At 33.1% G+C, this 25,114-nt stretch overlaps 1 protein-coding gene across 9 annotated transcripts in view; it reads right to left on the bottom strand.

Moving 5' to 3' along the window:
• BLTP1 (bridge-like lipid transfer protein family member 1) overlaps positions 1-25,114 on the bottom strand; it is a 194,488-nt gene that overhangs the window by 128,461 nt on the left and 40,913 nt on the right. For all 9 annotated transcript variants that reach the window (XR_015726479.1, XM_045799043.2, XM_045799042.2 and 6 more), the window contains 10 exons: positions 23,654-23,804; positions 20,436-20,592; positions 19,967-20,045; positions 17,599-17,690; positions 16,227-16,344; positions 9,045-9,200; positions 8,694-8,791; positions 6,296-6,474; positions 6,026-6,132; positions 4,661-4,869 (listed from right to left, as the gene is read on the bottom strand). Coding sequence is in view for 8 of the 9 variants with exons in the window: in XM_045799043.2 (XP_045654999.2) it covers positions 4,661-4,869; positions 6,026-6,132; positions 6,296-6,474; positions 8,694-8,791; positions 9,045-9,200; positions 16,227-16,344; positions 17,599-17,690; positions 19,967-20,045; positions 20,436-20,592; positions 23,654-23,804 (1,346 nt within the window). In the remaining variant the exon portion in view is untranslated. The remainder of the gene's footprint in view (positions 1-4,660; positions 4,870-6,025; positions 6,133-6,295; positions 6,475-8,693; positions 8,792-9,044; positions 9,201-16,226; positions 16,345-17,598; positions 17,691-19,966; positions 20,046-20,435; positions 20,593-23,653; positions 23,805-25,114) is intronic.

Here is a 25,114-nt window from a genome sequence, read left to right as displayed (position 1 = left end):
CAATATTAAAGATCTAGAAGTATTCAAAGCAGCAGTCCTCAGATCATTTGAGAAACCTTTTCAAAATACACATGCCATTCCATTCCTGGAGACAGTTCAATAGGTTTGCAAGGTGCATGCATTTCAGAGACAGAAGAAAAGTAAAATACTTCCTTCAGTGATTTTATCTACAAATGGCCTCCAGACCCAATCGCTTCTACTCCATCCTTCCTCCATACAACTGATCAATGAAATCAGTGTACAATGTTCACGTTTATTAGCTTTTGACATACTAAGAGTTACCAACAAATCAATAAGTTATACTCATTTTAGCCAATTTTTAATAATCCTATACTATAAATATCTCATTTTTAAAAAATTCCTTAGAAGTCTCTTACAGTCTCTGGCAATTTTTAACCTTAAAAACAGAAGAGATTCGTGTAGATTATTAAAAATCAAAAGAAAAATATTCTCTTGGGCCTAATGTTCAATTTTTATTTATTTTTTATTTCGCATTTATTTATTTATTTATTTATTTATTTATTTATTTATTTATTTTAAAGATTTTATTTATTTATTTGACAGAGAGAGAGACAGCCAGCGAGAGAGGGAACACAAGCAGGGGAGTGGGAGAGGAAGAAGCAGGCTCCCAGCGCTCCTGTGGAGCAGGGAGCCTGATGCAGGGCTGGATTCCAGGACCCTGGGATCACACCCTGAGCCGAAGGCAGCCGCTTAACTACTGAGCCACTCAGGCGCCCCTAATGTCCAGTTTTTAAAAAAACAATCTCCATTTAATTATCTGAAACAGAAATAACTCATAGCAAATTCTTTAGGGAATACTGAATCCCCAACATAGAAGAGAACATTTGCTAATTTTTATTAAATGTGTCAATGACTGTTTTTAAAGAGTTATAAAACTCTAGGAGTCTTTTATGAGTTATCATACTAGTACATATTGAATATTATCAACAAAATGTACTTTTAAAATTATAACTCCCTTAAAACATTAGCCTCACGTTAAATGTTTGATGTTGAGTGTGTGATTTAAGTTTTGTGTGTGTTTGTTTTAGTTTTGTTTTGTTCTTTTAGTACGTGAACTCCACCTGTAAAGATTAATTTCTTAAGGATTCACTAAAAAACATTACCAAAAGGTTGGCCAAAATATAAGGTAAATAGTAATATATTATGGCAAACTTCTATGGTATTTTAAGATTAATAAATGTACACAAATATTTACAAATACAAATAAAAGTTCCATTTCCATGTTATGGTAGATAGTATGCGAAACTGAACTATCTCTAAAACAAATTCCAAACAACACTAGAAAAAAGCAGTAACTTACATAACTGAAAAAAATGTGTTCTTTTGTCAAGTTTGCAGCATGAATTTAAAAAATGACAAAACAAGCTGTACTTTCAATCTACTTAAGAGCCCTATGAAATTTTATTTTCCTAGAGATATTTTATTATGAGTGTCAAGTAACTACTTCAAGTAACAGGACACTACCATTTTTTTCCCCGACCTACTTATGCAATAATGCTCACTTCTCAAAAAAGAAGAAAAAGAACTATCACTATAGTTAAAAGACAGCTAATAAATTCAGAGAAGGGGGGTGGGAAACAACCTAGAGGTAGTCTGTTTCCAATATTAAATTTTTTTTAATGGAAACTTGATAGCCACGCTTCTGTTCAAGACTATTAAAACTGTTTTTTTTCTAATAAAGAAAACATATATGCCATATATACTCACCCTTAATCCACAGTTTCTACTGACTACTACTGACATGCTATCACTATTTAGATTTAGATTTCCCTTCTTCCATTAAGAAAAAATATAATAAGACAATTCAGAAGATGTAAACATTTCCATAAACTATTCTCACAAATTTTAATGCATGTTAGTATAGATTCCTTTCAGAGTTCCTGGTAATAATAATGGTAACCCTAGTTTCTTTTGTGGATTTTGGAAATCAGTTTTTCATAAACAAACAAATATGATTCTTTTTTTTTTTTTTCCTAGCCTATCCTTCAGAATTTCTTGGTGTTTATTTCTGGTAACTCAGGAAAATACAATCTTGATTACATGAATTTTCACATTCTCTTTGTTTTCTTTTATATAGACATACATATATTCTAACACTAAGTAGATCATAAGTTATACATTAAAACAAATGAAAAAAATTGAAAGAAATATTTAAGATAGAATACATCTCCATGTTAGCATGACACTAAGCTTTCTGGTAGGCAGAAAGAAGAAAAGAAGAAAAGGGAAAAAGACTTAAAGAGTTACTTATATTCCTAATAAAAGGAAGCATAGCGTTCATTGGCCTAGAAAAATTATTTGTTTGTCATGTTTTAGATACATATTTTTAAAAATATTTCAAAACTTCAAAAAATTTAAATTTAGTAGATACTTCATACAAGTTCTATGTTAATTTGATGAATGCAAATACTAATACAAACTTTAGTACAACACTACTAAACAGTTGTTATAAAATCTTAATGCATGGAAGAGACTGCATCAAAACAAACTATCAAGAGAGGTTACATTTATGGAGAATTTGTAAAGAAATCTTTAAAAGAAGGCATTTACTCCTTTCTCTTTATTCTTCTTTGTTATAGTCCTCTTAATTTTGATGAAAATGTATTATTATGGAATTTTTAAAAGAAAAACTTGAGGTATATGAGTATACATCCAGTAATGCAAAAAAACAGTGACAATACCTCTTTAATAGTATTCAAAGCTGGTATTATAGCAATATAACCATCCTCATTTGCTAACTAAATCATTACTCACATTTAAATTAAAATACAGTTCATCCTCTTCAGGGAAATTATAACTTGAAAATTGCATTTTAAATCCTTTATAGTTATTCATAAGCAATCCCAAGAAAATAAGATACTGGGAGAAATAGTTGAAGAATACTTTAGGTCAAACAATGGTCACATGAAAGAAAGAAAAAAAAATGTGTGTGTGTGTGTGTGTATATTTGTGTGTGTATTTCTCCCCTTCGAATATCTGAAGAATCACTCCTTCAGGAATCTCTCCTAAAAGCAAACCAAAACTTTAGATTTCCACAGATATTAAATACATTGTCCCTTGTGTCTTTTATCTTAAATTATGTCATCTGATGCCTTATGGTAGTTTATAGTAAATAAAAGACGGTAAATCAAATATAAAAAATTTTTAAATATAAAAACCTATTCAGCTAGCACTTCTTCCAGAGAACCTTTATTAATAAACCTTGACTGTCTTTCCCTAATCAACCCTGATCATCCTAGACCCTTTCCACAATTAATTACTCCTGTCACTGTACATTATGGGATTGCCTATTACCTAAGCATTCAATATCCAAACCTCCACAGTTGTGAAAGTACACAAGGAAGAAAACAAGTAAACACTGACAAAATCAGACTCACACAAAAACCTATCCCACAAGTACTGCTCATGATTGCTAATGTTTGGACAATTTGTCTCCCTTTGTTTATCAGATGTAGTAAAGCATCCAATAGTATGATGAAAATCTAAAGCAAAGTGAATTAGCAAAATCCTGAAAAAAATGCAAAATTTCATGAAGTTGCTAAAAATGATATTGGATAACCACTCAAATCACAGGGAAAGCTATCAGGGATAAGTGAGGATCTGGAAGGGTTAGAGCGGTTACCTATAAAAAAGAGTAAATAAGAGTTATTGATGACTTGCTGGTGACTTTTTTACAGTATGACTTGAATTATCAAAAGAATAAAAGTGATGTGTAGAAAACTTACAAAGTGCTCACATATTTTTCTTAAAATAGCCTCTCTTCTTGATCATGCTTGATCAACCTTCAAGAGCTGTCATTCTATGCATTCATATAATGTCAATGGAAAAATTAGACTAAAATGAATCAACACCCGATTTGGTCTTTATTCAAAGAAGGCATACTTCTTTAGAACCTAAAGTTATCATACTCTGAAATAAACTTATTTTCATATATTTGCTTCAGGTTTTAACATAGTGCTCCAAACAAATCTTTGCTTATTATTTAGCATGAAATAAAGTTTTCCGATTTTACTGAATTCACTTGAAGTCGACTCTTCCTGGTTTTACTTTATTATTCTCAGATGACAAGGTTCTCTTGTACTTCTTTTGCTGTGTTATATTACAATGTGTTGGGGCACCTGGGTGGCTCAGTTGGTTAAGCGTCTGCCTTCAGCTTAGGTCATGATCACAGAGCCCTGGGATCCAGACCTACATCAGGCTCCCTGCCCAGTGGGGAGTCTGCTTCTCTGCCCCTCTACCCCCTCCCTTCTTGTACTCTCTCTAATAAATAAATAAAATCTTTAAAAAAAAAAACCCAAAAAAAACCCAATGTGTTAAAATTTGTCCCTATATATGTCTATCCCATTATATTCTCTAGCTTATTTCCTTGAGAACAGATGCCATATCATCTCTACGCCCAGCAATTAGCACAATTCCTATAATATATTAAATGCTACAAATACGAAACAAAAACTCAACTGAGAAGTACACCATTTTTAATAAATAAGTTTGTAATTGAGTCTAGCACCAGAAGTCTAGTCAACATATATATCTTCAACAACTTTAAACCACCGAACTATCTCAAATGGTCTCAATTTCAATTAGATATTAACTATTTTGCCTATGCTTAAAAATGTGTAAGATCTTTTAAAAATCATACCTTTATACATAAGAAGGCATTTAATAGTGGTCCATAGAGAGTTATTTGAGAATCTGGGGAAAGTTCCATTTCTACATGAAGTTTATCAGGTGGAAGTTCTGAGGGATCGATAGGTGGGCGTGAAGAAGTAGAAGGAGAAGAAACAACTCTGTCTGATGTTTTCTGGGATGGCCTTAATACAGATAGCATTGTTTCTTCCATTTCTGATACTGAAAGAAATTAAGGAAAAAAATGTATGGCGGTAATTTCTCAGAAGTTCTTTCAGGAACCATTCACTAAGAAATTCTATTTTGTAATTTTTCATGAAAGCAACGCTCCATGATACAGTATAGTACATGATGAAAACAGACCTACAAGTCTAATATTTAAGAATGCCAAATAAAACAGACTTCATTGAATAGATGTAGAAATACATAAACCAGATGGTATAGAATCAAGGAAAATTTCCTATTATCATTCTCAAGTCCCTGCAATATAAATTCAGGCTTTATCTATAATTGGGCATTAAAGTACAAAGTTGTTTTCACATAAACAGCTATTCAAATACAGTGTACATTATCAGTGTAAAGTCACAATTAGGCTTTATCTGTAATTGGGCATTAAAGCACAAAGTTGTTTTCACATAAACAGCTATTCAAATACAGTGTACATTACAGTGTACACAATTAGGCTTTATCTATAATTGGGCATTAAAGTACAAAGTTGTTTTCACATAAACAGCTATTCAAATACAGTGTACATTCAAATACAGTGTACTCCAAACATAAGAACAATTATGAAAACTATTCTTTTAACACTTAACTTACTAGAAAAATACAAAGAAAATATCACTTGACTCTAATTTCATTTTGGACCCTGGTAATAAGGTACATAAGCATCAGGGAAACTGATATGATAGTCTGAAAATGCATTAAAAAAACTAACATTTCATGAAACCAAGTGCTTTGAATATATATATATATATACACACATATATATATGTGTATATATATATATTCATACACCTTATTTGATATTCTAGCTCTTCCATTTCTAGCTTGGCAGAACTTGAAAAAATTATTTACTTTCTCTGTACATATTTGTTCAAATCTACAATAACAACATTTATCTCACAGAGTTGTTGTAAGGATTAAATGAGATAATGTAAACCAGTAAACAGCTTGGTCTAGTATTTGATACACAGTAAATGCTCAATGAAAGTTGGTTATAATTATGCCAAAAATCCTTAAAAGATTTTTAAATGTATATAATTATGTCAAATGAATAGATACATTTCCAAATTTAAAAATTTTTTTCTTATACTTTTAATGGTTATCAATCATAAAACCAGATGTTTTGAAGTACAAATTATATAAAAACACCTACATGATTGTTTTAGCTGCTCATCTGCTTTTTGTGGATAAATTGGATGCCATGTATAATCGATTGTAAGCATGACACTTGGGACAGTCCAGCATTCAACCCAACCGGCTCTTTGAAGAACAAAAAATAAAATTCTGGTCAGTTACTTAATTCATTGAATTGTATACAAACACCAGTTACAAATAATCTACTTTTCTTTTATTCTTTGAAAGAATCAGAATCTTCTCCACATATAAACACAAAATACTTAAATCACTAATTTTATATACTCACTTTTCTTGAGTAACATTCCGCCATTTTGGTTTAACTGTTTTCTGACCACTTTGACACTCAGCAGGAATACCGGTATCATGAGTCATTTTATTTGGGTGACAATTCTTTACCAGCATAAATAATGAATATTTACTAGGGTGGCAATCTGGTAGAAATAAATGAAGATCAACATCTTCTCCCTAAAAAATAATTTATAATAACCCAAAAAAATAAAACAGGTACATAAATATGTTAGGTTTATATTTACAGCCAAACCTATGTATAATTATCTTGAGAATAAATTAAAAAAAAATTCAAAAGGCAGATTTTATAATGAACAGTAAGTTAAATAACTGGAATAAGAGTTTATATTGTCTAAAACTAAATTCTAATTAGAAAGTTAAGAAAAAAATTAAGGAAATAAAAAGCATAGTTTATATGTAAGTCAGTAAAAAAAAAATAAAAATCATCTCACTGAGGAATGCCTGGGTGGCTCAGTTGATTAAGCATCTGCCTTCAGCTCAGGTCATGATTTCAGGGATGTGAGATCAAGCCCTGTGTTGGGCTCTCTGCTCAGCACAGAGTCTGCTTGAGTTTCTCTCTCCTTCTGCTCCTCCTCCTTTTCCTCTGCTCATGCTCTCTCTCTCAAATAAATAAATAAAATCTTTAAATAAATAAATAAAAATCACCTCACTGATAAGTTCAGGTGGAATATGTTCTGCATTTTATTAATTTTTTTTAAACATTTATTTGAGAGACAGAGAAAGAGAGGGAAAGAGCACGGGGGGGAAGAGCAGAGGGAGAAGGAGACTCCGTGCTGAGCATGGAGCCCAATGCGGGGCTGGATCTCATGACCCTGAGATTACAACCTGAGCCTAAAACAACAGTCAAACACTAAACCGACTACACCACCCAGTTTCCCCTACTAATTTTTAAAATATGATTGTCTCTTGATTCTAGCAAGTCTTGGATTATCAACTGGCTTTTAAGAATTCTGAACTGATACATTTTCATTTGGCTTTACTTTTTTCCTTACAGGTCGGTGCCCTAATCTTGTTCATCATGAAGCCTAATTTTTGTTTTTTTTAGATTTTATTATCACAGAATTTTATTTTGTTTCAAGTTTTTATTTAAATTCCAGTTAGTTAACATACAGTATAATATTAGTTTCAGGAGTACAATTCAGTGATTCATCACTTCCATGTAACACCCAGTGCTTTTACAAGTGCCCTTAACTTTAATACCCATCACCCATTTAGCCTATCCCCCTGTCTACCTTCTTTCCAGCAGCCCTCAGTTCTCTATAGTTGAGTCTGTTTTATGGTTTGCATCCCACTTTTTTCTGCAATGTTCATCTGTTTTCTTAAATTCCACATATGAGTGAAATCATACGGTATTTGTCTTTCTCTCACTTATTTCACTTAGCATAATACACTCTAGTTCTATCCACTTCGTGGTAAATGGCAAGATTTCATTCTTTTTGATGGCTGAGTAATATTCCATTGTGTATATATAGCACAACCTCTTTACCCATTTATTAGTCAATGCACATTTGGGCTTTTTATAATTTGGTGATTGTTGATAATACTACAAACATTGGGGTGCCGTGATTCCTGATTTCTGAACAGGCAGCATAGCAGAGGGGTTAAGAGAATGATGCCTAACCTATAACACTTGGGTTCAAATTCCAATTCAGCCACTCACCAGTCACATGATAAAGTTACATAAATTCAGCTTCTCAGTTTCCTATTTCATAAACACAGATAACAACTACCTCAAGCAAATTGTTCTGAGAATGAATGAGCTAATACACATAAAGCACTTAGAATAGTGTATAGCACATGGTAAAGAGAACATGTTTAATAGGTATTAGCAGCTCTACTGTTGCTATTTTTTACCACCATAACCTCCATCAATACAACTACTTCTGATTGTCCATACCCTAAAATGAGGTATTTCACAAAATTGTGAACTCATTAGAGCAGCCTTTCAGAGAAAAGGAAGAGAGGTATTTGTGGCTATCCCTTGAATTCATGTTTACAATTAGTAACGAAATAAAGGAAAGTATAAAATCTAGTACATAAACTGTAAACATTAGAGGTTTTCAAAAAAAACATGTAGGTTAGCCAAAAAAGGTTAAAAATGAGCTGGTTAGGAAAATAATCAACTCAGGGAATTCTCTTTTTATTGCCCAACTCCTCAGGAGAAGTTGAGGAACTTAGGGGAATGCCAGAACATTACTGTTAACTACAAAAAAGAAGCTACAGCATGTCTGTGACACTGAAGACCATGAACAATGGTGGAGAGCGAACATACTCAGGATAGCAATGGGGTAGGCAGGGAAAAGTAAAGATAAGCTTTGGGAAATCAAACGTACTAATAAACCTGTGGAATAAAGAATGCAAGCAATTATACATACTCTTAAAGAGAACTTGGTGTTACACGTAGCTGGAACAAAGTCCGTAAAAGGCAAAGAGAAATCAATGTTTAGTGTTTCCCCACAGGCTGCCAAATACACTACAAGAAGAGGAAAAAGAGAAAATTTATTTTCAACTTCAGTAAAACTTTAAATAAAAATTGCCTTATACCTAAGAAAATGAAAAATAATATGCTTAGTCCAATAAAAGCTCTGAAGTAGTTCTCTGAGAGTATTATGAGACAATGGAAAAAAGATCAATTCTAGTATCTATTAAAATTACAAAATCAACATCAATATCCATTTTTGTTATACCTTAATGAACAAAAAACTTAATTTTTAAGAAGTTCTTACCATTTTCCTGTTGTTTAGTGGAACAGTCAATCCAATTGTGTTGATTAGCAGCCCAAATCATTTCAAATTGATGAAACATGATTTTAAAATTCCATGTGTATGGCACAAATGAAAAAATGTCTGGAGCACTATCACTAGACCAGTCTTGAATTAAATCTAAAATTACAGGAGTGGGAGACAGCAAAAATTAATTGAAATTCAGAAAACAAAATACAAATATTCTAACACCAGTCAAAAATCAATTTTTCTTTTGCAACTAAAAAGAACTTTTATACTGAAATATTAAAAGAAGATTAAGATATAGGTAAGTGATTTAATAGCAAACCAATGTTTACCCACTAATCACAGTTCCAAATAAGAGAAATTTTATGAATTTTATATACTTATTATTTTTTATTTTTTATACCTATTATTTTTTAAAGAAACTTTAGAAGATGAAAGAGCAAAAAAATATCACCTGATAATCCACTACTCGAATATCCAGCATTGTGGATATGTTTCCTTCTAGTTTTCTTTTCTATATAGATTTTTATACTATTCTAGATGTACATATTTTATATATTGCTTTTTCTCATTGAACTCAAAATTTTTCCATGTTATTTCATACACATTAACAAAAATTTTAATGAGAGTTCATTAAAGAGATTTGCCAGGATTTACTTAACTATTTCGTAATCTTGGATATTTAGACTCTTTCCAAATTTTTGTGCTATATATAATTTTATGTATATTTTCATGTAAGATATTTTACATATTCAGGATTACTTTGTCAGTATAGATTCCAGAAGTAAAATGGCTAGGTCAAAGTTTATAAATTTTTTCAAAGCTATTATAAATTACAGAATTGCTTTCTGAGAATACTGAAACCATTTATACTCCTTCCAGAAATATATGCTAGACTATCTATTTCACTGTACCCTCTCCTGCGTTATACTTCTTTCTACCTTTCCCTCCCCCAGTCCCTCCCCCTTTCTCTTTGTCTCTGGGGGTAGTGGGAGAATGTAGCTTGGTAATTAATTGATCATTGAAAACTGTTATCTCACTTTAGCTGAATTTCCTAATTACAAGTAGGGATGAACATTTTTTCATGTTGTTTTACTCATTAAACAAATACCTACAGAGTGTCTATTGTATGCCAGACTCTGTTCTAGACTCTGGGAATATAATGGTGAACAAAAATTTGGCCCTGTTAGTATTTACAGTCATTAATCTCTAACTTCTGATTTGTTGTACTGCTGATTTGTATGGTTTTAAGTGCTGCTTTTTAAAACTATCCATTTACTTAGTCTGCTTACCCTCTGGTACCTTTTTTTTTTTTTTTTGAATCTCGATAGGCAAAAACTCTTTATTAAACTATTAGCACTAACCTAAAACAGTGGTTTTACTTTTTCTTCAGGCATTCACATCGCTTACTTGCCTATACTCCCAGCAATCATATCTTTCAGTGCATGGTCTCCTCCTAAAGGTGTCAAGCTCATCTCTGTATACTCATAGTATATAACACAGTGCTATGCATGTAAAATTAGAACTTTGTATATATGAGAGAGAGAATTGACTAGAAGCAGTACTATAGCACACTTTGACAGCAGACAGTCCTGGGATTAAATTCTGGCTTTTCCATTTTACTAGCAATGCAATCTTAAACAAATAATGTAAATGCTATCAGTTTTCTCTCTTACAAAATGAGGACAACTTCACAGACTTATGATAAGAACTGAAATTATATGGGTCAAGTTTTAGCACAGTAACTACCACAGGGTAAGCACTCTCCGTATGGAAGCATTTATTATTAAAGATATTCTGAAGAAAATAATAGGTAAAAATAATTTAATATTTAAAGTAGTTTCTTTGGATTTTAAATGAGGTCTTTATTTTTTTTTTTTAAAGATTTTATTTATTTATTCGACAGAGATAGAGACAGCCAGCGAGAGAGGGAACACAAGCAGGGGGAGTGGGAGAGGAAGAAGCAGGCTCATAGCGGAGGAGCCTGATGTGGGGCTCGATCCCAGAACGCCGGGATCACGCCCTGAGCCGAAGGCAGACGCCCAACCGCTGTGCCACCCAGGCGCCCCTAAATGAGGTCTTTAAACTGAAAGATATGATATGTAATGAAATCAGAAGTCAAATTTCTCTTACATAATATCATATGAACTCATTTAAAATTTAGCTGCAATGAACAAAAGCTTGTGCACATTAAAAAATCCCTCTCTTAAAATGGCAAAATAATACATTTAATATCAAATGTCAATAATTTAAATTAATATTAATAAGATGCAGAGTTTCATATCAATCAATTGAATAGGGTAATTAACCTGTTCTATGAATAAAGGAAGACTCCACTTGACAATTTTACTTGAAATTACTTCCATTTCACTAAACAAGCAATCACAGTGGTTCATCTTACAGTATAGTATCTATGCTTACTTCTAAACTTTTACTTCCACATCCCATCCTACCTAACGTGACTCCATGCCAACTTTCTAACTTTATTGTTTGGCACAATGGCTAGTGATCAGATCCCAAAAGTCATCTCTCGAATTAACCATTTCTACAGTATAAACTTATCATTCGTCAATCTAATTTTCTCACTTTTCTTCTTCATCAACATTTTTAGTTCTGTACTTTTACTCAAACTATTCATCCTATCTAAAATAAGTACACTCTTTGGTATCCTCTCTGCTAAAGGAAACTCTAACCATCTTTAACAACAACATGATACTACAGAGAAAGCACAGGATCCACCGTCAAAAAAATGTTCTTAAATATCTCTTCCACTTACTAGCCTCATTGAATCTGACCATGTCATTGGATGTTTCCCTGCTTCAAATCCTCTTGTTAACTCAGGGATAGCAGTAACCGCTATCTCTTTTCAGAGTCATGAAGGTAATATAAATGAACACGCTTTGGAATGTTCTATGGAGACAAACTATGCAAATATCAGTTAATATTACTGAGTTCATTGGCAAAGACCATTTTAGATCTTATGGTCTTTCCCCTACCTTCTCCGATTGCCTTCAAGTCACAGCCATTTCCTCTGTATTCAGGTCTTACATGCATTTGTTAGTTTCAGTTCATGCTAGTAATCAATATATACACTGTTCTGTATTGCTTCATTTGTTTAAGTCTAGGGCACATGCCAATATACTTGAGACTGATAACTAATACAAAACAAGAAATGCCCATAAAGTGACATGGCCATAAGTTCTCTGTGGGTTGAGATCATGGTTTAAATTTGTTTTGAATCATTATTAATAAGAGACTTTCAGCTTACATCAGTTGCATTTATCTATTTTACACTCTTAGTTAAAAGACTGAGATATAATTGCTAGTAAAATAAACACAAATTTAAATAATCCAATAGTCATCTCAGGAAACCAATGTAATTTTATAAAATTATTAGCCAATTTCTATTTTAACAAGTCTTATTAGTTTTTCTACCGTATTTTATTTGAAATTTGAAGATATTATGCAATATAGTTTCCTTACCATCTTGTACAATATCTTTACTGATAAATATTTTAAAATATGGTAAAATATTTTTACTTGACTCAATAACTATATCTAATATGTATTTCTCTTTAAACCAAAAGCTGCTCTCATTGGCAAATGGTCTTACCAAAAAATTTAAAAAAGGAAGTACTTTCTTGATGACTGCCGTACTCATTTAGACAACAAATTTTTTAAAGTTATTAAGTTGTGATGAGCACTGCATGTTGTATGGATGTGCTGAATCACTATATTGTATGCCTGAAACTAATATTATTACACTGTATGTTAACTAACTGGAATTTAAATAAAAACTTAAAAAAAATAAAGTTATTAAGTTGGTAATCATCTGGAAAAAACTCATCTACAACTCACTTTATAATTACATTGTTAGGCAAATACCCTATAAAATGTCAGTCAATTGTACTGGAGCTTTGCAATATTGTTAGCATTGTCTTCTTCTCCCCCTTATCAGAGTAAATCTAAGTCAATTTCGATATTAGCAGAAGAGACTTCACTTCAGCCTTTGTTTTACATCTTTTATTCCTGAGACTCTTTTTTATATTTATCATGAAGCTGTCTTTGCCCCACACTAAAATCTCTTAACAACTTGATCGGGGCTCAGTCGGTTAAGCGTCTGTCTGCCTTTGGCTCAGGTCATGATCCCAGGGTCCTAGGATGGAGTCCCGCATCAGGCTCCTTGCTCAGTGGGGAGTCTGCTTCTCCATCTCCCAGCTACTCCCCCTGCTTGTGCTCTCCCTTTCTCTCATTATCTCTTTCTCTCTCTGTCAAAATAAAAATAAAATAAAATAAAATAACTTTATCTAATAATTTGTGTAAGAATGGCCACTGAGGGATATTACGCATATCCACACACCAAATTAGATCATTTGTTTTCTGCAGAATTCTGTCAATGGGGAAATAGAAAACTGAGAACAGAAAAAGCAATTCAAACACTATGACCAAGTATATTCATCCCTAGGCTAAACGTGTTACTCTCTAATAGCCATCCTTTTTAAAGAATAAATAAGTTTTTAAAGGATTCTAAAAAGCAATAGAAGAAACATGAGTAAAAGTTATAGCTGTAAAAACAGGGCTATGAGAACTTAAGTTTTGTACCTTTCTATTTTCTTTATATTTCTCCAAATAAATTTTAGGGGAAAAAAAACAAAAAAGTGAATTGCAATACATATAAGCTTAGAGATGAGAAATAAAGAAAATAGGGAAAAAAAAGAAGATAATTTAGGGAAGACATGTTTGTAACTTGGGAAATGCATACTTGGCTATTTGAAAGTGACTAACAATGCTCAGCCTACATTAGTGTTACTACAAAATTAAAAATTTTAAATCTTGGGGAATTATCTACTCCAACTATTCTTAGCACTGCTATAGTCTAAGAATGTGAAATGTCTGCAGTGAAAACAATGTGAAGGATTAAATGCCTGAAAATAGGAACCTATTTTAAAAGGTTAGCAAAGTTATAAAATACAAAACCTTAAGTGAGAGAGTAATGGCTAGTGCCAAAGAAACTAAATATAACAGATTCTCGAGCCAGACGACTTGGGTTGGAACACTAGCTTGACAGACTTACTAGTTGTGTGACCCTGGACAAACTGCTTGACCACTCTGTAACTTACTTTCCTCATCTGTAAAACAAGGATAACAATAATATCGATCTCAGGAATTATTATAAGGATTCAACAATTCAATATGTGCAAATTGAACAGAGACAGATATATAATACACACTGTGAGTTTTAGCTATTTTTTTAATAAATCTGAATTGAGCAGTACTTACTCAATGTTCAGCTTCACTGACAAAAGTTTTAACTTGCCAGGGATTTTGTTACAACTTCTACTACTGGGACCCTGACTCAAGCCTTGAAGAATTATATAACTCCAAGAATACAGAAGCTTTCTATCTAGTCCCCATGATAAAGTTCCCAATCAAACTAGAAAACAAATATAAAAAACTTACTATTGAACATATTGTAGTAATGGCATTATACAATGCCCAAACTCTAACAATAGCAAAATTAGGGTAGAAATTATTATCTCTATTTCACAGATAAGGAAACAGAAGGTAAAATAATTAGATAATTTGGCCAACATCATATTGCTAGTAAGTAATGTGAGGGCAGGACTATCTACATGACTACCACTACATCCCCAAATATCTAATAGTACTCAGCACAGATCAGATGCTTGTAAATGACTGGTGAATACCGGGAAGGATGGAGGGAGGGAGGGAGGGAGGGAGGGATGGATGGATAAATGTAGCAATCAGTAAAGCAAATATTAGGTGCTCTGGGGTAGCCACTGACCCTGGCAAATCAGACCAACTCTATTTAGCTAAACTTTTTATGAAAGTTTCTATAAATGCAACTTATTTTTATGTAGTAATATTTATGTTAGAGACCAAGACTATATGTTCCTAAACCCATGAAATATGAGTAGCTGTCGTAATATGCTTCAAGAAATAAAGAAATGTTTTCCAACTAATGATAACATCAACTCAATATCCACGCCAATGGAAAGAAGTAGGAGCTCCAAATATAAAAATAACATACCCTCGTGCACTGTTGGTGGGAATGTAAATTGGTACAGCCACACTGTGGAAAACAGTATGGAAGTTCCTCAAAAACTTAAAAATAGAAATACCATATGATCCAATAATTCCACTACTGGGTATTTACCCAAAGAAAATGAAAACACTAATTTGAAAAAATGTATGCACCCCTATGTTTACTGCAGCATTATTTACAATAGCCAAGATATGAAAGCAAACTAAATGTCCACAATAGATGAATAAAGAAGATGTGGTGTGTGTCGACATATAAACACACACACACAGAGAGAGAGAGAGAGAGAGAGAGAGAGAGAGAGAGAGAGGAATATTAAGCAGCCATAAAAAAGAATAAAATTGTGCCATCTGCAACAACATTTCACTTACATGTGGAATCTAACAAACAAAACAAATAAACCAAAAGCAGAAAAAGACCCATAAATACAGAAAACAAACTGATGGTTGCCAGAGAGGAGGAGGGTAAAGAGATGAGAAAAAGAGGTGAAGGGGACTAGGAGGTACAGGCTTCCAGTTATGGACTGAGTAAGTCACTGGAATAAAAGGCATGGCATAGGGAACAAAGTTAATGGTATTGTAGTAGTATTATATGGTGACAGACGGCAGCTATACTTGTGATGAGCACAGCATAATATATAGAGTTGCTTGATTACTATGTTGTATAACCAAAACTAACGTAATGTGTCAACTACAATTCAATAAAATAAAAAAATAACATACTTGACTATTTGAATATACTGTTTGTGGATTACAATAACTGAAACAAAATAATGAAACCATGCCGATGCCTAATTCAGGCAAAGAAAGAAACTGATTCATCCTCCCCAAATTATCCCCCACTAGGATGACACAAAGCACCAGCCTAAGATGAGTTCTTTCATTTTTTTTTGTAAGCCCAATTTTGTGTTGATATTTTCCTTGTTTGTGGTAAAAGAGAACACAAAATACCTATATTTAAATTTTCCCTTTTATATTCTTAGCCTAAAAAGAAGTGTAAAAAAAGTATGAACTCTATCATCAAATCCCTATGTTGACTCTAAAAGCAAAACTTACTGAATGTAAATAAGTTAACTGTGATAAATCTCATTGTATTTACATTTATTAGAAAATTACCAGTGAAGAAGTTCTTCTGTGCAAAGATGAAGTGGTAGGTGGCTTTATAAACCTCTAATTCACACTGCCAAGTCTGTGGCATGTTCCATGTTCGGGGATAACTGGCATTGATGTGGAACTGCAAGTGAAATAGTAAGGAAAAATGTTAGAGTTTAAAATGTGACACTGTGTGAAGAACATTAGAAATAAATTCACACACACACTAGTAGAGTAATAAAAACTTATTTTCCCACTGAGCTGAACAGAAGGTCCCCGTTGAGATTTTAATATTACTGTGGCTAAAGGTCAGGATCTATGATTATATCCAGCTCCTTGAAATACTAAGCCATAAAAACTTTAAGAACAACAAAGCAGACTACAGTTGTGATACTGTACTCTAGCTAAACTAACAGAGTAACAACCAGTGTCCTTAATTCCTCTTTAAACCTAATCTGTTATGTGAGAGGCTCAGGGTTTGGCCACCAGTGCCTCCCAGGTTCCCATTTGGCACTTTGGTAATGGTGCTTTATCATGTATTCCATCTACCAAAGTTTGGAGATTCTGCTAAAGGCAAGAGCTGCCTGACCAGGAATAGCATTATTGCACAGCACCATTTATCAGCAGTAGCTCAGGAATTCATTAAAATGCTGAATATGCCAGTTAATATACATTTACAGTATTCAATATATTCTTGGTAATTGCAAATTTTTCCTCTTAATTTACATATATACATGTAAAAATGCTTTTTTTTAGACAATTAAGACCTAATAATACCATCTTAGAAAAGAATTCTTTCTGAGTATCAGCCATTCTACATAGTGGCTTTTGTTATTTTTTATTATTGTTATTTTCCCTGATAAGGAATAATCTGCCTGATAATGAAAGGAATCCCCAATCTGCAATTTTAATCATAAGCATTTCCATATTTTTTCTAATATGGGGCAATCTGCAGTATCAATAAGACTTTCTCCTTTTTACCTCATTCATTAAGTAAAACACAAAATGATTTATTAAGCCATGAAAAGGAATCCAATGGGGCCAGAACATATAGTGAAAAATTATCTCATTTATAACATAGGAGTTAGTCTAGTCATAAAATTTAAAAATAACATTATAACAACTTTTCACATTTTTAAAGACCAAAAATCATGCTAGCACTGCCTTATATTCACTTTGCCCATAACTAGAAGCAAAGCAAAAGAGAAACGCCAGAGTCCACAGCACTGGGAACCTACTCCTCTTCACGAAAATAAGGCCAAGAGTACCTGGTAGTTCTTGAATGAGAACATTAACTATTTAATGACTTTCTGGTCATTAAAATTTTATATTAAAAAATTAAAACCAAATTCAAATTTTATGTATGTATACATATCACTGTATACTCTAGACTTACTGCTAACATTTCTGCTTCTAAAAGGGTCCGGTATTGCATGCTGGTAGTGGCATCAACATGTAAGAGCTGTCCTTTAATTGCAGGAGTATAACCTAGTAAGTGAAAACATAAAAATTAAGAACCTAAAAAATATATGCATGACTTAAAATTTTGTACTGGAAACAACTCCCATCACCACCCAAAGAAGGAATCCCTGAAAAATGGTGATCAGACACTACACAAATACATCCCAGTGATGGGGAGCTTGTGATCTAATAGGCGATCTTTCTCATTTTGGACAGCTCTAAAGGAATAAAGTTCCATTTTCATAGAATGTCCTCCTGATGTTGCTTTCCAGTGCGAAACTGTAAGTCTACCCTCTAAATGACAGTTTTCAACTATTAAAGATAGCTCTCATGTCTCTTCTTCTCCCACTGACTCAAGGGAAGTTGTTTTCATCATTTTCAACTGTTCCTTATATAATGAGTTTCTAAACGACAGCTATTCCTTATGTAATTAATGACAGTTAGCAAACAACATAGCTCCATTCTGAACAAAAGCAGAAAACTGCAGAGTACTGCACTTCTTTTCTTGAAGGGCTGCCCTTCCATGAACACTAATGCTATGGTCATTAGTATATGGCTAGTTCAACATGCATCCTGCCCTGGACATTTTTTTTCAAACACCTGAAACTCTGAAAAAAGTTTTAAATGTATTTGAATTATATTTTGTTAATGTCTATGACTTAATCTATTTTTCCCCTCAGATAGTCATCTTAAATGACTCCTAACCTTTCTCAAGAAGCTGACTAGGCTTTCCTTAGACCTGTAACTCACTCAGAGTTCCACAACCAGTGTGCTGTGGCACTGGCCATGAAATCATAATAAGTATGCTCCAGATACTGATTCCCTCAGCCCTCAGTGGTTCCCTTACCCCAGTGCATCAATAATTGTACTAAAGAAAGGTGTACAAATATTTCCTAAGTGCAATATCAGTTTAAAAATTGTAGAAGCACTCCGTTAATCGAATCATTCTCAGTTTTACCCAACCCTCAACTGTCTTTTTCCTCCTGCTATGTATCTGAACCACCCAGTCCTAGAGAATCTCAAGCATCTGCTTCAAGACTTAGTATGACCACTCTTTTACAACCAGCAAAGGTCAGGTTTAACTCTTCATTAAAAGAGCCTCAAAGCTACAGGGAAAAGATACACTATGCCATTCTCAGTTACTGTTTCACAACTGATTATCTAAGTAGGTAGACCCGACTGCTACATTTTTATACAAGCTAATGAATGTAGTCAACCCGCTACCTGCTTTCTTCTTATACCAGCACCAAGAAAAGGTGACAGAAACAAGTAAAGAGAGCCAAGAGTGATACAAAAATTACTCTAAGTACAGGGTGCCTGGGTGGCTCAGTCGTTAAGCGTCTGCCTTCGGCTCAGTCATGATCCCATCGTCCTGGGATTGAGCCCTGCGTAGGGCTCCCTGATCGGCGGGAAGCCTGCTTCTCCATCTCCCACCCCCCTGCTTGTGTTCCCTCTCTCACTGCCTCTCTCTCTGTCAAATAAATAAATAAAAGCTTTAAAAAAATTAATTATACTTAGCCATAGTAATATTGTTGGTTAGTGATTTAAAAATACGGGTAAGTTGCTATTCTCTGTACTCTCAAGAAGTGAATAAATAAAGCAGAATTTCATTTTAATTGTTCTCAGTTACAAATATAATAAGAGGATAGGAAGAAGGAAAATGAAGAAGGCTATATAATATTTTGATAAATTTAACAAAATGTATTTAATCATTATTGATTAACTTGTATCAGAATCCAAATTTCAAATGCATAACGAATTTAGATTAGCTCAGATGTAACTATAGCAGAGTATTATTTAATATTTTTAATATGAAATGTTCTGCTTTATTAAAGTTATATTTTTCAAAGTCCCAGGCTTACTCCCTGACAAAATCTATTAACAATATAACCTAAAACAAAGCCTATCAGTCATTCCATCACATGCTGCTCATATACCATGTGCCAGGTACTGGGTTCAGCACCAAGTTTACATCAGTTTAAAAAAAACACAGCACCTGCTCTTACAGAGCAACAGACTAATAGGAAAAATATTTTAAACAAATTATGCTCAGTCTTACAAAAAAGAAGTATAGAGTATAACGAAAGCATAAGACCTAACTCGATTTAAAAATTTTTCCCTTCTCTCCAGGTGCACAAATAATTTAATTATGTAATTAATATGTACTGTTATGTAAATATAATAGAAAGCTGAAAAAGAAAACCTCATTACTGTTGGTCTAGATGGGATAACAAACTATTATTTATAGATTAATTATTCACCTATTAAACATTTAAAATAGGAAAGTACTCATTGCAGCTTACCATTTTCCTCAACTGTCATTGGAATATTAATTTCTAAATATGAGCCAGCTCCTACATTTACATGTACAGCATTTGTTTCCTACCAAAAGAAAAAAATTAAACCATATAAAACAATTATTTTCTCACTAGTTAATCATACTCCCATCTTTACTTTTCAGTTATTATCACAGACAAAATAAAATCATCAATGATATGAAATGGGTATTAAAAGTTCCTAAGAACAAAAGTTCAAAGTTTTACTAAAAATACACTAAAACAATCTGGCCAATAAAGAAGAAAATGAACCAAACTATAGAATTAAGGTTTATTATTAACTTTTCCTACTTTTGATACTTAATGAAAGCAACATAGGGTGGTAGGGAGCTCATAGAAATGAATCTAAGTATAGAACTAGTTACCAGAAAAATACTCTGGAAAATAATGTTCAAATTTTAAACACTATTTTCTACTATATTATTTCAATAATTACCCTGTTTTTGGTAAACAGCAAATCAATTGTAGCATCTGCAATAATATTCATTCGCAGTTCAAAAGCAAGGATCTGTCGTGGTCTCCCAGGCAGTGCAATTTCAGAAACTTTCAGAACTTGATAATCAGGTGGGAAGAAAAACTTCCATAAACAATCTCTATATAAGGAGGTATAATGGATAACTTGTTATTCAAACAAAATTACATCTATAAGGGAGCAAAATCAGTATTCTAACTTTGTACTATCGCTGCTATCTCATTTAACAATTGGACATGAAATAGAAAAAAATTTAAGTCACAAAATAACAGCTACTCGAACTTCCTTTCAGTAAAACAAAAGACTCTTTTCTCCAATGTTTTATACTTCCAAAGATCAACAAGCTTTGAGTATTTTTTTAAAGATTTATTTTTTTGAGAGAGAGAGCATGTGCGGGCCTGTATACACACACACACACACACACACACACACACACGAGTGGAGAGGGGCAGAGGGAGAGAATCTTCACACAGACTCCCTCACTGAGCACAGAACCCAATGTGGGGCTTGATCTCACAACCCATTACTTATCTTGCCCAAATCACTGAACCTCTCTGCATCTCCATTTTCTCACAGATATAATAAGTTTACCATACCAGCCCTATATATCTCACTGGGTTATGAGAATCAAGTGTGAAAATATAAATAAAAGCACTTATGTGAAAGCAGTAAAAGGCTAGACAAATGTTGAAAATGTTTACATTATTGTAATTACCATCTATTTAAGGATTAAGTACAAATCTCATAAAGTCTGTACTTCAACTGTGACATGAAAACTCCCAGAAAGAAAATATCATGAAGGAAAAGCTGGATATCTTAAAGATTCAGAAAAATCATGTAAGGTGGTAGAATGAAATCAAAATTCGTAAGTTATAACAAGTCATTCTATATCAAAGATCACAATCTCTTCCCAAAACTGAATGAACTATGCAATAGCAAAACAGTTGAGATTTCTTCCTAAATTTCTTGTATCTTAGTGGATGCTATGAAAACTGACCTTACTATTCATTTCTGGTTACAATTCATATTTGTATAGAAACTCAAAATGGGGAAGAAGAAAAGGAAATGGCTACAGAGAGGAAATGCACTGTTTGTACATGTAAGTGAAGAGCAAAGTATTGTTAGTAAACTAAGCCCATGTGAAAGTAAGTTTCTCAGGGCGCCTAGGTGGTCAGTCGGTTAAACATCTGCCTTTGGCTCAGGGCATGATCCCAGAACCCTGGGATCTAGCCCCGCATCAGGCTCCCTGCTCGGTGGGGAGTCTGCTTACCTTCTCCCTCCCCCCCTTTATTCAAGACTTTATATTCAAGTCTTAGAAATGCAAAACTACTGTATGTGTCTGTGTTGAAGCGTTGTTTTAATTTTTTCCTTTCAAATATAATAATGTATAAATGAAACTGTTACTTAATAGGATGTAAAAACCCTCATTTTCAACTATCCCATAGTAAATACAGCATGGCTTACTGTAGGAAAAATTTTATCACAAAAGGAAAATATAAATCCAGTAATTTGAAAAGCATCTGTTTCCTAACCAGAAATTTTAAGCTGTTCACTTTCAAGTCTAATAAATAACCTAATCCAGAACTCAGCAAAGTATTGTATTAGCATATTGCAAGAATTTTCAAATGAAACTTACTTATTAATTTATCACACAATTGTTAAATAGCTACGTTTGATGGGGCAGGTATTCCCATATACTAGAGATACAAAGATTAATAGAACATGCTACTTAACAAAGTATATAATTCTTCTAGCAATGCTAGGTACAAAGCACTTTTTAAAACAAGTATAAAAAGAGTCAGTATATCACGTCAGTATCAGCACTCTTCATTAGTCCATCAACAGCCCAATAATAATCTGCTTTGGTGAATGACTTGGCTTGAATTTCTCCATTCAAGCTTGTTTATGAGCAGAAAAACTAAACTGACTTTAGACAGTGTCTATTTACATAAAAATCTAGATGTTTCCTCATAATTAGTGGTAAATGTCCCCTTCTTTGCTTAAAATTCTTCAGTACATAGAAATGTGGTCAGAATATATTAAAATAAGAATTACTTCAAAATCAATAGAATGACTAAAAAAAAAAAAAAAAAAAAAACCTTTCAGACACTGTCTTTGACCTCCAGTATAAAATCTGTTTCTTAATTACCTACAAATCTCCTAACAACCTGTACAAACTGTAAGACAAATCTCCATTGTCATCATGCATTTGCAGAACTCTTCTTTTGCCTCAAGTATTTGTCTTCCTCTTCCTTCATTGGCTAACTCCTACTTCGGTTTCAAAATTCACCTTACATGTTAACTCTACTAAAAAGCCTTCCCCAATTCTTCTCTTAGTTATGAGAGTTACGTACCTGTTATGGGAAGAATTGTGTCCCCCTAAAAATTTGTATATTGAAGTCCTAACCTTGAGTACCTGAGAATTTGATGTTTGGAGATAGGATCTTTAGAGAGGTAATTAAGTTAAAATGGGGTCGTTAGGGTGGGCCCTAATCCAATATGCCTAGTGTTCTTGTAAGACAAGGAAATGTGAACACAGAGGCCTACAAGACACACAAAAGGGAAGATGATGGGAAGATCAGAGAAAAGATGACCATCTACAAGCCAAGAAGAGAAGTCTTGAATACACCCTTCCTTCACAGCCCTCAGAAGGAACCAAACCTACCAACACCTTGATCACAGAATTCTAACCTCCAGAACCATGAAAAATTTCCATTGAACCACCACAGTCTGTGGTATTTTGTTATGGCAGTCTTAGCAAACTAGTACAGTACCTTTCTAAGTGTTTCATCAAGACTATTTACTTACCTCTACAGCACTTAATAAGATTCTTTTGTTTCTTGTCCCTCACTAAAACTGAACTATGTGTCTTTTGTCTCTGAATCTCCACAGCCAACAATCCCTGGCAAATTCATTGATTAAACACAAAAGAAAAAACAAGAAACAAATAAATATGCTCCTCATTCACCACTTTTCTAATGAATTAGCCCCTCCTTCAGAGTGAACTTGCTTATACTGATTTCTCTACAAACAACTTATAATTTGAATTAAAATGCTTAGTGATATCTTACCCTGCCATAATAAAATAGCTTATAAAAATATTAAGCTACTTTTTAAATAAAATTTGTATCATTATCTTCATACATTAAAAGACTTACTAGAAATATAATTTACTCAAGTACCTTTGCCTATCGGCCCATGGCCCATAGTTGAAATCTGTTCCTTTACCACAAACTATATCCAGTCCCCAACACGGAGGCAAATCTTGTAATTTGCAATCCTCACTGCTCATTTCTCCTTCAATATTTTCTTCTGTTTCTTCTGGAACAAGTCCTATATTGCAGAATATACAATAGAAAGGCACTTACTTAAAATTACTGTTTAAAGATTCCCTAGATTAGGAGTTCTAAAAATGTTTTGCTCTCGGTAATCCTTTACACTCTTAAAAATCACAGAGGATGCACAGTGGGATTTTTTGGTATTATCTCAATCATAATTTACTGTACTAAAAATTGAAATTGAGCAATTTAAAAAATTTTTATTTTTAAAGTAACAACTCATTGCATGTTGATGTAATGAATGGTTAATAAAATCAAACTCATTACATTTAATAAAATTTAATGAAAATATATGAAAAAACTTATAAAAATTACATGAAATTTTAATTCCATTTTTAATGAAAATACTTTTTAATGAAAAATAACCACATTTTCTAAAACAAATTCTAGAAATAAGCGCTGGCATTGTTTTTACTTAAGCAAATCTCTTTAACGTCTAGCTTAATAGAAAATAAGCAAATTCTCCCAGCTGCTTCTGCATTTAATCTGTTGTTTAAGGATGTGAAGAAAACCCAGCCTCAAACAAATAGCTATATAGAAAAGGGAGGAGTATTTTAATAGCTTTTTCAGATAATTTTGGATATTCTTCTCTAACACTATACCAAAATTCAACAAGTGGTAGTTTCTTAAAAGTTAGTTGCAATGTGGAATCTGAAACTCTATACTGAATTTTTCATAGTCTGATACATTAAAATTTGCTGATCTCTCTTACCTTTGAATATATCTTTTACCCACGCATAACTTTGTAACGTCATGCATTTGGAAAATATTGGTATGCAGCAGAAGTATATTATGTGTACTTGCCATTTTATCACACTGAATATTAAAAAGTTTATTCAAGGGTCAAGATATGACAAAAACTATTTTTACTGCTTAATCTAAGTTTTTAAAACTGATACTGGCATTTGTTTTACTGTAAATGTGTGGCAGTGAAAAAGACAGTGATTACTAGTATAGTTTGGAACCACTGCCTTAGTTCATGCTAAAGCACCAACACTTTCACCCACCATTGCTCATGGACCAGCAGTGCAAATGTCAATATGGCGAAAAAGGCAAGTAACGTCCTACTTTTACTCTGAAAATACTCTGACCTCATAAACGCCATGAAAGGCATAAAAAGCCAGAAATAAGAAAAAAGGGCTAAAAATCCGATGATGAGCTACTTTTATAAAATTCAAGCCACCTGTGAAGCACTCTAACCAGCTAGATTTCAATCCTTAAACTTCAAGCCTCAAAGGATTTTTTTCTTAAGCTAGCATGAACTACCTTAACTGTCACCACATTCTCTATAGGTTTTCACACCAG

Source organism: Ursus americanus, chromosome 13 (assembly GCF_024610735.1).
Source record: "Ursus americanus isolate L20-20 chromosome 13, mUrsAme1.1.p, whole genome shotgun sequence".
NCBI classification, from domain to species: domain Eukaryota; kingdom Metazoa; phylum Chordata; class Mammalia; order Carnivora; family Ursidae; genus Ursus; species Ursus americanus.
This window is presented reverse-complemented; position numbering and strand designations above follow the sequence as displayed.